Below are 14393 nucleotides of genomic sequence, written 5' to 3' on the forward strand. Positions count from 1 at the left end.
CATCCTGTACCTGCCATCACCTGGTTAAACATGTGAGCTCTCCACACAGACTGGAAAATGGGGGGGGGGGACAAAAAAAAACATCAGCCGAGGTAAAGAAGCTCACTGAAACACCAACATCCTCCTTTTTACTGAAGCCCCGTGAAAGCATCACAGCTTTGCCGATCTCAGAGTGTTAAAAGAAAATAAATTKCWGTATCCGCAWCGTGATCCGGAACATCACCAAAATTTAAAGGTGTGTTCCTTGGCCCAGTACCCACATGTGGTAAAAATGTCATGACAATCCGTCCACAAGTTTTTGAGTAATGTTGTCCGCAGACYGACCGACWGACAGACATACGCGACCMAAAACATTACCTCGCCCTTGGCGGAGGTAAAAAGATATTTGGTAAAATTAACATAGGTTTCATAAGGTGCTATACTACCTGCTGTGGTTATCACATGACATGAGGCCTGACAGGAACTATTTTTTAAACACGTCTGATTGACAACTGTGTAGTGAAATCCCCAAAACAACTGCACCCCTGCTGCTCATGGACGACCTAGAACAAGATACTGATCAGAATAAAAATACCTACTTTAAATGAGTGACAGTGATATTTAAAGGTAAGATTCAACATGTGTTTAGTGTTAGAGAGAATATAAGAAGGCAAGATCAGAATCAGATGTTTTGTTTCAAACAATGGACAGAAAATAAACCAGATGTGTGGCAAAGGTAAAGTAAGCGTTCTTCTAAAACGTCTGTTTACGCTCCGTAAATAGTTGAATCTGTTGCCTTTTTGTTTTTGTCTTTTCTTTTCATCACGACCACATCCCAGTAGGTGCTGTCACAATCTTCCTGTTAGCATGGTGTTTGTGTACATATTTCATACGTGAGRCTTCGCTTCGTGTAAACAGCCTCAGACAGTTCCAGCCCAAAAACAAAATAAGCCCGCTGAAGCGTAACAGCCAATTCATCTGGAACGTAGCTCCAACCTTCATCCATGCAGTGATCACACAGTGGAAGATTCATCTGAGGGTATTTTTTCTTTTAAATAGCAATTTTCATGTCAATAAAAAGAAAGGATGTTTTTTTTGTAGTCACCGCTACACAGCTGGGTGCTTGTCAAACCTTTTCTGTGTTCAGACTCTTATCGGAAATCAGTGCATATGAGACGCACCATTTTCAGACTTTTACCAATATAAGCCCAAACTTACATTTTTACCAATTAATTTCACTTTGCAGAGGAAATGTTAGCCCTCTTAGGAGAAATCTGTCTCTACATGAGTTCTTTTAATTAATTAGTTTTTTGATAGGCTTCAGAGTGGGAAAAATAATTCTTCAAAGCTAGACATCTTTTATATAAATCAAAACTGAAAACAGACTCCCAAATGCAGTTTGATGAATGTAGCTCAGACTGAATTTTATTTCTTTTGTAATGTCCAACTCTGGATGTTTTCCTCTACGCCCCCCAACTTCTCTTATAGATGAGATTCTGATGTGTAAGTCTGTAACYAAACGCTCTATGAGTAGAGTTTATTCTCTGCTCAGCTCATTTTCTGACTCCAATTTAGATTCTTTGAAGGGCAAGTGGGAGATGGACTTGGAGGAATCCATATCAGATACAGTTTGGCAAAAAAAAATTTCAAAATATATATTCGTCCTCATTATGTGTGAAACATGTTATAGTTCAATTCAAGGTAGTACATCGTCTACACTGGTCTAAGGACAGATTGTACAAATTCAAAAAGGACTTGGATCCGWCGTGTGATCGCTGCGGACAATCTCCTGCCACACTTCTACACACATTCTGGTCCTGTCCAAAGTTACATGGTTACTGGRAAGGCATCTTTGACACCTTTTCAGGACTATTTGGACGAACTGTTCATCCATCACCACTCATTTCTCTTTTTGGGGTGGCTCCAGCAGAAGCTTCCCTCAGTGAGCATCAGAGGACGGTGTTAGCTTTCTGCTCTCTACTGGCTAGAAYACMTATTCTTCTTCGATGGAAGGATCCATGTCCTCCAGTATATGGTCATTGGTTAAGAGAAGTTATGTCTTACATTCATTTAGAAAAGATTAGATATACTGTTAGAGGATCTGTAAACAATTTTTTGACATCTGGCAGCCATTTATATCTTATGTAGAAAAAATTTCGGCAGATAATTTTGTGTAAAGGTCAAATATTGGGTCTTTATCACAAACTGCGCATCGTTTTGACTTATGTATGAATACATGATGGATTTAGGTTATGTAGTAGATCCGGTATAGGTGGGGAGGGATGGGAGGGATTTTGGGTGTGTGTGTTTTGTTTTGTGTTTTTTGTAAGTCTGTTCTTTTTTGTGGTTTATGTTAAAAAAATTTAAATAAAAAGACCTTGATCAAAAAAAAGACTGAATTTTATTTATGAAACAGGCAGAGAATTTGTAGAAATTTCTGTTATGCCTTAAAAAGGAAAAGAGATAACCAAAAYCTATAAATCCATGTAGTTTTAATAGCATTATATGGGTGCTGTTTTAGCTTTTAACTTGAGGTGTAAGTGATGATGAAATGCTGTGACACCTGTGTGATTTTTTTTATATCACTGCTGCCTTTCATATAAACTTAGCTCCTGCTTCTCGTCTGCCTGTGCAACAGTGCCTCTGTTTGGCAGCAATGAAGTAATCTGAGCCATGTTCTGACAAACACACACAGTAAGATGGGAGAAAAAAACACACACTCCTCTTACCATGAAGTAGCTGGTGTTGGGGTCGGCCGTCATGGACTCGTTCTGGAAAGTGTTSGCCTGAACCAGCTCCTCTTCATCCCTCCTGTCTTTCTCTCCAGCGTCATCGTCGTCATCCAGCTCATCCAGGCTCTGATAGGAAACATTGCAACGGGTAAGAGAAAAGTTTTTGGCAAGTAGGGTAGAAATATAAAGGCAGAGCAGAGCAAGGCAAAATAAGGGGGGGAAAAAAGGACTTATAGCAATATTTGACAGTTTTTCAAGCTTTAATGCTATGCAGGTGACTTGAAAAACGGATCTTTTAAAACTGAAAACAATGAAAATTCTCTTTTTACTGAATTATGTTTGTTGAACATATTTCACTTTTATCTTCAACCCATTAGTCTAACCCATATGTTTAATAGCAAGAACCACTGTAAAACATAAATAAAAGCAAAATGACAAGAATTTAAACTCAATATTTATTCAAAAACAGGTTTTAAAACCATTATATTTTATGTCGTAAAACTGTTAAAACCATTTAGATTTTATTGTTTCAATAGAAAGGTTAGGACAGGAAAAATTGTAAATGTTATCTCATTCTTGCAGCTTCTGCCTGCTGAGCTGTTTGGAGCTTTTACTGATATTTTTTCATTTCCAGCTATTTTATCAGGTGACAGGTCTGAACCGTGGTTTTGTATAAACCCTGAACATCAACCGGATGACAGCATGTGTGGCTGTAAAGTATATGGTTCCACGTTAATGTCTTTAAAAATGTGCAAGTTCTGGTTGTTGTGTAGATTAATGCACCTCCAACCCATCAGTGAGGCTGGATGGTTCTTTTTTTCTTTTTAACCCCAGAAATTGATTAAAAAATTAACATGTGAGACGACAGGATAAGTTTTGAATTTGCTTCAGCCCATTTCATTTTTTTGAAAGTGACATTCCAGACATATTTAGATTTTTTTTTCTTTACTATGAGGAGCTTTCCCTTATTTTTTATTTTTACATAAAAAAACAATCTTGGAGCTTTGCAGTGATTCCTAAATATTCCGCAAACATTTAACAATCATCAATAATTAGACCTAAAATCATTTTTAAAAATTACACATTTTCATTCTTCATCATGTGCAGAACAAAATATCAAAAAGTAAAATAAAATAGCACAAAAAAGGATTAAAAAATTCTCTTTAAAAGATAACTTCTCATAGATCATTTTGGGTGTTGGTACTGAATTCTAGATGAACATTCATGTGGAAATAGAAATCCTAAATGGAATCTGAGTCATTTTAGAGTATATTAGAGGATATTTTAGTTTTAAATCAGTTATGGGGTTTGATCTGACATGAGAAAATGTTCTCCTCTCGCCACGCGAATGTTGAAACTTAACGTTTTTTCCCACCAGACATCTTGTGAGTCCTTAATTTTAAAAGTTGACGGGCGAGTTATTCCCTTAATAACGGCAGCTTTGACCTTTGGCTCAACGAAATCAGGGTCTCTCTCGTAATCCACACAGGACGCGATTACATTCACTTCCAGGAATCCCTGAGGAGCCGCAGTTGTCAGACAGACTATGGAACAGCACCAGCCTGCAGAAGGGCCTTTCACCTCCTGGGGATGATTGGAGGTGGAGGGCTGAGCAGCACTAACACAAGAGTAAACACAGCTTTGACAGAGAAGAGCTTCCTGGGAAAAACCATCGACTTATCTGGATGATTTTTTCCCCCTTCGTCCAGAAACAGACTGGGCTTTCTGTTTGGATGACTTCATGTTGAGAACAAAAAAAAAGTCACATCTGTGGGGATGTGTAATGACGCTACATAAACAGAGTTTGGACATTATGATGAAAATGTGGGTTGTGAGTTTGGGGCCACAACGCAAACCGGCCTTTCCTGTTTCACGCTGCAGGGCTAAACAAAAGATGCCTGCCCGACTGGCCCTTCGGTGGTAAAAATAGCCTTACACGTTTTTAAAAAGGAATGCAGTCGTTTGCAAGGCCTTTTCCTGCCAAACCGTTTATCAGTTGTCCTGGGGGTGCAAACTCTAGCTCTTTAGCTGGTTTCACCCATACGCTGCAGTCTTGAAAAGTTCCAGAGATGTTCCTGTTAAAAAGCAACCATCAGCAGTTTTTCCAGCTTTGATATCTTTCCATAATAGAACGTGATGTTAGTATGGGAGACGAGATGCAAACGTAGCCGCATATCTTAAGGTTTTCCACACCCTCATCACTACTGTGGATACCTTCAGACACACYCAGTAATGAAATACCCATAAAACCCTCCTTAAGGAGCCTCATCCATCATTCTGGAAACACCGAAGGGGGAAAAAAAACATTGATTTTCACACCATCATCTTTGATTCCCATCCTGCCAGACGTGTGCTCTGGGAAAACGATGCCTCAACAACACGTGGGAAGTAAGAAGTTTTTAAGTTACCAAAAATAATTGCATTAAACAGAGGTCTGCTAGTGTCAACACAGAATGAACTGTGCAGTGACTAACCACTTRGCTATGCGCAAACTTCCTTGAAATGTGGAATCGGGAACTTCAGAGTTTGTTTTGGACAGAACGGGAGTTCGTATTGCGCTCGCTACAATTTCAAATTGCTTTGCATTTTTATCTATTCCAAATAAAGGGAAAGGAGGTCTGCGTTCATCCTTATATGGGAACTTTCTCCTCCTGACCTCACTGTGATTTTTCTGGCCACTTTCTTACCCCGGGCAGCTGAAATAAGCAGTCGGGGTGCTGAGGGGGATGAATGTGCAACAGTTTGGCTTTAAATGTTTTCCTGTTCCAAAAAAAAAAAAAAAACAGTGTCAGAGAGCATTGGATATAATAGCTAATGTTAGCTGAAGTATTATTTAAACATTTTAAAACCACTTAAACCAACATCTGGTTTATGTTTAGCTTTTTGCAGGATGGATTGTGTAACATGCTTTAGGTTTTGTTTTTTTTTCCCCTCCTAAAAATGGTTATTTTAAAATCTAAAATTCAGAATTTCAATTAAGTTGGTGAATTTGACTGCAGTCTGCCCCGGCTGAGAGTAATTATGTGCAATAAAAGCACTCCCAGTGAAACACTAGAGCTTCCAGATAAAGTCTTAGGTTGATGAATTATGTAATTTTTGACGATSCAAGTTATCCAACGTCACTATAATGTGTTAAACTTTGTACAGTTCTGTAAAATGCAGCCTAGATGTCAATAACAATATACCGACACCATTAAAAACTTGCTTCCTGTTTACAAAAAATCCAAGTGTCAGGGCCTTAGACGACCATACTTTGGCAAAACATGTAACCACCTCTGCTCCTCCATGCCCACGTCTGTCACTCTGCACATGAAATATATAACAAGCTACATCTGGAGCAAAGTTTTGCAGTCTATTGGAATGTCTGCTGTGGTCGGAATCTGTCTTTGGGGAGGAAAATGATTTTTTTTTCCTGAAGATCCATCTTGGGCTGCAGAAATGTATCCAAGCCTCTTTCTGCAGCCCAGCAGGCGATACGCTTTACCTCCGTGCTCTGGCATTTAACTTAAACACAACAAAAGAAGATGGTGCTAGGAAATGTGGGGCTCTCCACGCAGTTGCATAAAAAAATTAGCTGATTAAAAACAGACAAACTAAAGTTAATTTTGCTTTATTGCAAAGACTTTTCACAATCTGTGATTTGATTTAGAAGTGGGTAAATTTTGATTTAATCCAGAAATTAACCTCCTGTCTTAATATACATGCTGTTTTCTCACCATGCCAGAAGCCCCTCCCCAGGAGGTAAACTCACACAGAGGGTTTCGTGATTTGTGTGTTTTAATCACCCGTCACTCGCTACTGAACAGAGACTGCATTAAGATGATCTATTAGAAAAGATAGAAACGTGGGCGCTGATTAATCGCCACTGCTGGTCAGCTCAGGTAACAACACAGACGAGGACAGCGGTGTGCGGAGGATCAAAGCGAGGACGAATCACAGCGAAGATTAACACTGACCACAGTCAAGGCCAACATCAAAAGGRACCAAAGCTTTGAGAAAGATAAGACATAATTTGACACCTAAAAATGTGTGAGTGGATTATTTATTATTGGCAACAAAAGATTTTATTTGGTCAGTGTAAAGAAAAATGTCTTTAAACGTATTTCCTAATTATTATATTTGCAAATTCATGTTTTTGTGTAATTTTGCACTGACTTTCATGATGTCAACATTTCTTTCCTTTGCTAATAAAATACTGTTGACTTTGAACACAGGTCAGACAATGATAAAGATTAGAATAAGTAGAGAGAACGTCTTGTCAGACTTAATTTGATTTAAAGTGTTCATGGGGGCTCTGTGTTTCATTTTCCAGGAAAAAAACTTACTGACCTTTATTTAACCTGCCAAGTCTTCAGAGAATAAAATCTTTCTCCAAGTTCAGGGAGACATATTGGCATAATTATCTTACAGACCATGACAATGCAAACATTCATAAAAGAGATAAGAAAAAAGTGGGGGATGAAAGAAGAAAGTGAAGGCTAAAGCTGCACGTTTTAAAGATTTATGAATTCCTCATTTAGGATCTATAAAAACGAGGAAACAGAAAAGATTCTAAATCAGATGTGGAGGAAAGTGAAAGATGAGGATTTTTAGTGACGGGGTTTTTGAGAGAAATAAACGTGGTGCACACTAAAGCTGAACTCAAAACTCAACAGCCTTTCTTTAAAATCTTCTGTTTTTAAGTCAAACTGAAACATTATGGCTACCTCCAAGTTAGAATACAATTAATTAAAACTAAACCAGAGTTCCCTTTACATGGGGGTCAGAGCAAACAAAAAGCTTTCAGCAAACAAACAGCGGGTTTCTGGTTGCGATTGTTGACCTAGAGAGCAGCATTAACATTCTTCTGGATGTGTCGGGCTGAACCAAAGGCCTAAGGGCAGTCCAGCTGGGTTCAACAGAACCAGCCAGAGATCGCAGCAACAGTTTTATTGGATCTGTGGGAAACCGCGCTCTGTGTGCCTCAAAGTTTGCCAACCTTGTTCTGTGGTCTGATAACCTCAGCTGTGGCTTGGAGCGGGAGCCGCTTCAACTGGGCTTTTAAAGAATCGGAGCATGTTTTATTAGGGAGAATTTGCACGTTCTCATATTACTCTGTGTGAATGGGGCTTTACAATAAAAAAAAAAACCCACAGACCTCTATGGGCAACCAGGAGGCCCCTGCTGGGCGCTCTACTCAGTCATGTGGAACTCCACAAGAAGCCTCAAAGCACAGATCAGAGCGCTGCTGAAGTGTCTGTGTTTCCTGATAAGATGGAAGACGTTACGCAGCTAAAATAAACTGTACTTAAGAGACATAATTAAGCTTTTAGTCCTGAGGGCTTGATATCTGTGACTTGCTATGGTCAAAATAAACTATGATTATGTAACAATGATTGATTATAAAGCTTGATTTCCTACAAAAACCACACCACACAACCGTTCTGCTTTTTAGTAAAAAATACTTCGAACAAGTGGTGTCCTATATCGATACGGGGGTAATGGTATTGTTACGCCACTTAATGTGTTACAGTTTACACTTCAAGTGAAGGGTTTGTCACCCTCATGTTTACGAAATTCATACAAGTTGAAAGAAAATATTTTTTGCTGTTTCTATTTCTTTTAAAATAGGGGCGGCTGTGGCGGAGTGGTTAGGGGAGTCGTCCTGGAACCAGAAGGTCACTGGTTCGATCCCCCGTCCAGCCATCTCAGTCGTTGTGTCCTTGGGCAAGACACTTCACCCACCTTGCCTACTGATGGTGGTCAGAGGGTCCGGTGGCGCCGATGCATGGCAGCCCCACCTCTGTCAGTGTGCCCCAGGGCAGCTGTGGCTACAGTGTAGTTTGCCATCATCAGTGTGTGAATGTGAGTGTGAATGGGTGAATGTCTGTTAGTGTAAAGCGCTTTGGGGGTCCGGAGGGACTTGAAAAGCGCTCTATAAGTTCAGTACCATTTACCATTTACCATTTAAAATGTTTCAACAGTACTTATGTCGTAAATTTGTTTTGATCCACTCAAATGGACTGTAGGTAATTTTTGGTTAACTCCGTCAGTACTCGGTATTAGTGAGTACCCAAACTGAAATTCTTGTACTCAGAAAAAAAGTGGTATAGGGATACCCCTACTTAGTGTACTAAACTGGGTAACTGGTTTACCCAAATAACATACATGAAAGAGATCGTTTTGATTAAAAAATACTTTCTCAACCATAAAAGCAGCCAACTCTGACCAAGTTGTTCTTGTTGTTTTCACATCATCTTTAGCCACAATGATTTAAATGTGGGTCTATACCCTTGACTGCATGATGGCTACACATTTTACACCAATAAACCATTTCTGCCTCTTGGATTAATACATGAGTATCAAATGGGGGATGACCTCAAATAGCCATCTTCTGTTTTTAAACTGGCTCATTGCAGCTAATCTAAAGCCACAGCTCTGACCATCAGCAGACCAGAAAAGTCCTCCAGCCATGAAACGTCTACATGCACAACCAGGTTTATGAGACCAAAGAGTAAAGCTGGTTTACAACACTGCTGGCATTGCATGAGTTCAGTTCAGCTTAATATCAGTCCAGTGACTCTCTTTATAACACTGCATAACCAGAAGTGCTTAGCTCTTCATATAAAATGTGATATCCTCCTGCATCCTTGCACATACCCAGTTTTAGTTTTTTTAAGTTTAAAGTTTATTCATTTAAAAACAACACAAATTCAACATACAACAAAAACACAAATTAAATTAAATGAAAGGTAGCAGAAGAAAGAATCTTATAATTTCTGCCCCTTTTTTTTACAAACAAATTCAAAGAAAATATTCTTCAATTTACAATAAACATAAATAACAATTTTCTATTAAAAACATACAAATTTTACATACAATAAAGACAATATCAAAAATAAAATGCAAGGCAGCAGAAAGAAGAATAAATATTATCTGCACCTTTTTCCCAAAAAATAAATTCAAACAATAAATAATCTACAAATAAAAACTTCAACTCCTCGAGNACAATAATTCTCATTGAACAAATTATATGAGTACATATTCTTTTTCATATTTCTTCATTAAATCAATTTTAATCATTCTCTTAAACAGAAACAGTAAAGCCATAGCAAAACCAATATAAAAATAAAATGCAAGGCAGCAGAAAGAGGAAAAAAAATCCTATCCTATCTGCCCCTTTTTTTTAAAAAATTAAACAAATTAACCCTAAAGTAATAAAAAGAAAACAAAACAACAATAATTCTCATTGAACAAATTATATGAGTACATATTCTTTTTCATATTTCTTCATTAAATCAATTTTAATCATTCTCTTAAACAGAAACAGTGCAGCCATAACTCCTGAGGTAAAATATTTAAAAAGCTACAATAAAAACAGCATTATGTATTACGATATAATCAAACAATTCATATTTGTTTAGGTTTTGTAGAAGAGCGTGCATGTCAAGTTCTCTTTTTCGTGCCCTGTTTACTTCAGTTTTAAACTCCATTATCCCAGTGCAAACAAACAACAAGACTCCCCTGCTGTTGAGGTGGTTTTAATCTTTTTTGTGCTTTTGCACAATTCTCTAACACATCAACAATGCTGGATGCTTGGATCTCTGCAGAGATGATGCACAGTGATATCACAGCAGCATTATAAAAACATGTTTATTGTTAACAATGTTCTGAAATGGCATGCTATAACAGAGATAGAGTTGTAGATTGCTCAAATTTATTGAATAAAATTGCATCAAAGTCCAGTATTCTTTAACTTTTAAATTGGTGTGATGGTACACAGATAAAATAATATATTACAATTAATCAATGCGACTCTTACAAATTTAAGCAAACAAAAACACTGAAAATCTGTGATTTATTTGATAACTATCTGGTATTTTAAAAGTATTACTTTTTGTCAAGTGAGTTTGTCCAATCTCATGATTGTTTTGCAATAACCAAACATTAAAATAAATAAAAGTACTTTAAACAGTTAAGATCACGTAAGGTAAACTTGTGATTTTTTTTTATAAATGCATCAGAAAACATCTCACAGGACAAGAAAATGTTCTTGTATAGGCCAACAGTAACTCAATATCTGCATAAATATATTATTATATAATAATGGTAGTCTCTTTTGTGAGGTAAGATATTTCAGCATCCATTACATTCCAACCACAGATCAAAATGGTTGTAACTTAAGCTAAGCAGAGACTACTTTTGTCGACCACTAGCCCATTAATACCAGCAATCTGGATTATGCAAATCAATGGTAATAACAGCGTGYCTTCCCTTTATTCTACCGAGACTGTAGGAGGAAGTGCTTCAGTGCAATATTTTTTTTCCCCGTTCTACCAGGTTTATGTTGTCTTTTATTAAAAGTTGTTTTTGTTTTGTTTTAAATTCAGAATTTTTCCATCTCAAAATGTAGTGATTTTTAAAGCAATGTCTTCCATTCGAGAAACCTTTGTTGTGCTTTTTAACAGAATAATGCCACTGATAATGTTACCAGAGATCACGACTACACCTTACAGCAAGCATTTTCACCTCGTGACAAAGATGAAGACTTCATGGTGATCCCTGACCTAAAACTGTCACTGACATACTCCAGGTTTCCACTAACTTCCTGCTTGGAATGTCTGGTATCGCCTCACATGTACAAAATCCAGATGACCTGCCATATGGTACAAATGGGCTTCTCATGTTTAATCAACAAAAGCTCTTAAGTGGTCTACATTAAAACCTTGCATGGTCTGAGCTCATCTATATAACAGGAGTTTGAGAGATACCCTCCAACCATCTATTATCTGCTGCTTGTTCTGGTCATAGGAGCAGTAGATTGAGCAGGAAAGTCCAGACATATTTTTCTACCACTTCTTACATTTCTTCCAGGAAGAATCCAAGGCATTRCCATGTRAGCTGAGAGACAGTCTCTTTAGAATGTTTTGGGTCTTCTCTAGAGTCTCCTCCCATTTGGACATGCCTGGAACACTTTCCTAGGGAGGCAAGAGGAAAGAATGGACATAGGACCTACACTGTTATTGGTAAGTCCAGCAAAATCCAGTTTGTACATTCCATGTCCAAGAGCCAACTTCTGTAAGCTAGGGTCAGAGAGCAAAGGTCCCTGCCTTTGGCTGCCACCCACAGCACTTTGCACTCAACCGTTATGGCAGGCATCTTGCAGGTGCTACACACCCATGTGGTTAATTTGGGCTTAGCCCTAATAGGCCACATGGGTAGAGGCAAAATCACTTATCAATTCAAATGAGTATCATGAATTACTCCTTGTTTGGCCCATCACCTAGGATCAATCTGCCTTGGGTGACCATACCAAGAGTCCCAAAATGCACAGCTCCTAGTATCATTAGGGTACAGAAAATCCTCCACTACGATAAGGTGGGAATTTACAGGAGAGATACCCTGTAAGCATGAATAACACCTCACATTTCCTTAGCCACTGTGAGGCTATGTCACTTCTGAAGCAGAAATCTGTCCTGCCTTTCTGTTGACACAGTTTATCYAACGGGAACAAGGTCCGTCTGACAGCCAAATGCCATTTAGTGCTTGCTGTGCTTCTGCAAGACCATTGTGTTTCTTGGCTGCCAATGCTGGGTTTTCTTGGCCTGAAGCTTGTTTTCATTCAGAGCTCCAACAACTCTGGGACTAATCGGGTTTAAAAGACGTATCAACAGGTCCACAGACTTACTGGTCTAGTGTAAAGCCAGGTTCTAGAAAGTTAGAAAAGTGGCAACAAGAACTTGTTCATAGTTTTAACATCATGTCTGATCGTGAGATGGTCTGACTGTAAAACATTGCCCAAAGTAGAGAATGCAGCTAGAATAAACAAGACCAGGTTTAAAAATTTAATATAAAAATATTTTTCCAAGATGATTTAAAAGAAGTATTGTAACACTTAATAATGTGTCTTGATTCTGGTTTTACAGCTTCACATTCACAAATACAGCTAATCTCAGCTCTACTTCAACCAGTCTAACTTGACTCTGCTAGCACATGTGGTCCTTTAGTATATTCTTGTGATATTTTTACAGCCATCCATTTTCTTTACCCTTTTTTTTCAGAGGAGAAATACATGTCTAGAAAGTGGAAGTGACAAGAATTAACAAGTCAGACCCGCACTCAATTTCAGTCTGTAATTTTGCTGAGTGCTGAAGGATAGCTGAAGAGCAATCGCAACCCAAGGGCATTCAGTGGCAGAGCTTGACTGTGCTGTTTCCTCACCCACACCCGAGTAAAAACACCTGACAATCTCGGCTCTACTAGAGTCAGCAGGTGTTCCACAACTCCTGGTAAACACAGGTACTCCTGATATAGAATCCGGTTGTCTTGACTAACACTCATCTGAATGGTCAGATGGGGGATGTGTTTTAACCAAAATTTCAAAAGTTGTTTTGCATTTTTGTCTGTTTTTGTTTAGATCAGTTTTCACTTTTTGGATCTATAATTACAATCAGTCAAAACTTGTAAAGTGACATTTGGTGTCTTAATAGCAATAAAACTACTTTCAGTTCATTGCCTTGAAGATTTATTTATTTATTTATTATTTTTTGCAATAAAGTCCAAGGTGAGACAGCTTTATTTATTAGTTGTGTATTTTTTAATAATCAAATACTGAGTTTATTTCTATTAGGGGTGGGAATCTTTTACTCTCTCACAATTCGATTAGATTAGATTCTATTCAGATTCTTTGGGCCACGATTCAATTCAAATTCAATTTTTTTCATTTTAAACTGATAATGTGAGCACATCTGTCATGTTTCCAAAGAGCTTCATCTTAATTTAGCAAAGCTTACTACACAAAGTGAAGCTCATGTCAAACTCGGACTCATTCAGTAAAAAAACAAAATGAGCCAAATTTTTGCATTCAAGTAAGACAGGGTCAGTTGAAGCTCTTTCTTCCAGTTCTGTAGTTTCCTCTTTGTTTTGGTGCTTTCTGCGCATTCATGTTCCAGAAGCAGCTGCGTGATGACATCAGGACGTCCCATGTAGTTATAAAATGGAGGCTGACAGCCTTTGGATTTGCTTTATTTTTTTAATTCGTAAAAATTGCTTTTGGGACATTTTAAATCGGTTCTGAATCTTTGTAAATGAGAATATCGATTCTGGTGTAAAACGATTTTTTGGTGTACCCCTAATTTCTATGAAATAAGCCAGAAGGCAAAATTAACACACTTAAGGAAACACAAGAATTGGAAAACGTGTCTAAAGTTTCAACTGTCCAAAAATGTTGATGTATTGTTTATTAGATGCAAGGCTGCATTTAAGTTGGTATAAAAATATACATGGGAATGCATTGTAAACTGAATTATTGTGATATTGCAGCACAATAGGTCTAAATTATCTATTTTTAAGATAGATTTGGTTATTTTTTCAAGTTATTTATTCACACTAAGCTTTGATGTTAAACTAAATTTTAGTTCTCAGGAAATATTGATACAAACTACTAGGAATGTGCGATATGGCAAAAAATTCATATCACGATATACATTATGATGAGAGGCGGTAACGATATATATGACAATATAAAACTTATAATAGAAAATAAATAAATCACATTAATTGAGTGGAATAAATATGTATGGGTAAAAAAATTTAGACCTTAAAATCTCCTTCTTTAAGGGACACTTTAAAGTCTCCCATAAAAATCTAAATTTAAGGGAGATCTACCTGGTTAAATCAAATATCACTCACAATATAATGTAC

At 37.6% G+C, this 14393-nt stretch overlaps 1 protein-coding gene across 1 annotated transcript in view; it reads right to left on the reverse strand.

Moving 5' to 3' along the window:
- The window catches only part of pawr (PRKC, apoptosis, WT1, regulator), a 69480-nt gene that overhangs the window by 22883 nt on the left and 32204 nt on the right, over window positions 1-14393 (reverse strand). Inside the window, exon 3 of the mRNA XM_014009442.1 lies at window positions 2709-2837. Coding sequence (XP_013864896.1) covers window positions 2709-2837 — 129 coding nt within the window. The remainder of the gene's footprint in view (window positions 1-2708; window positions 2838-14393) is intronic.

Source organism: Austrofundulus limnaeus, unplaced genomic scaffold, assembly GCF_001266775.1.
Source record: "Austrofundulus limnaeus strain Quisiro unplaced genomic scaffold, Austrofundulus_limnaeus-1.0 Scaffold58, whole genome shotgun sequence".
Classification (NCBI taxonomy): domain Eukaryota; kingdom Metazoa; phylum Chordata; class Actinopteri; order Cyprinodontiformes; family Rivulidae; genus Austrofundulus; species Austrofundulus limnaeus.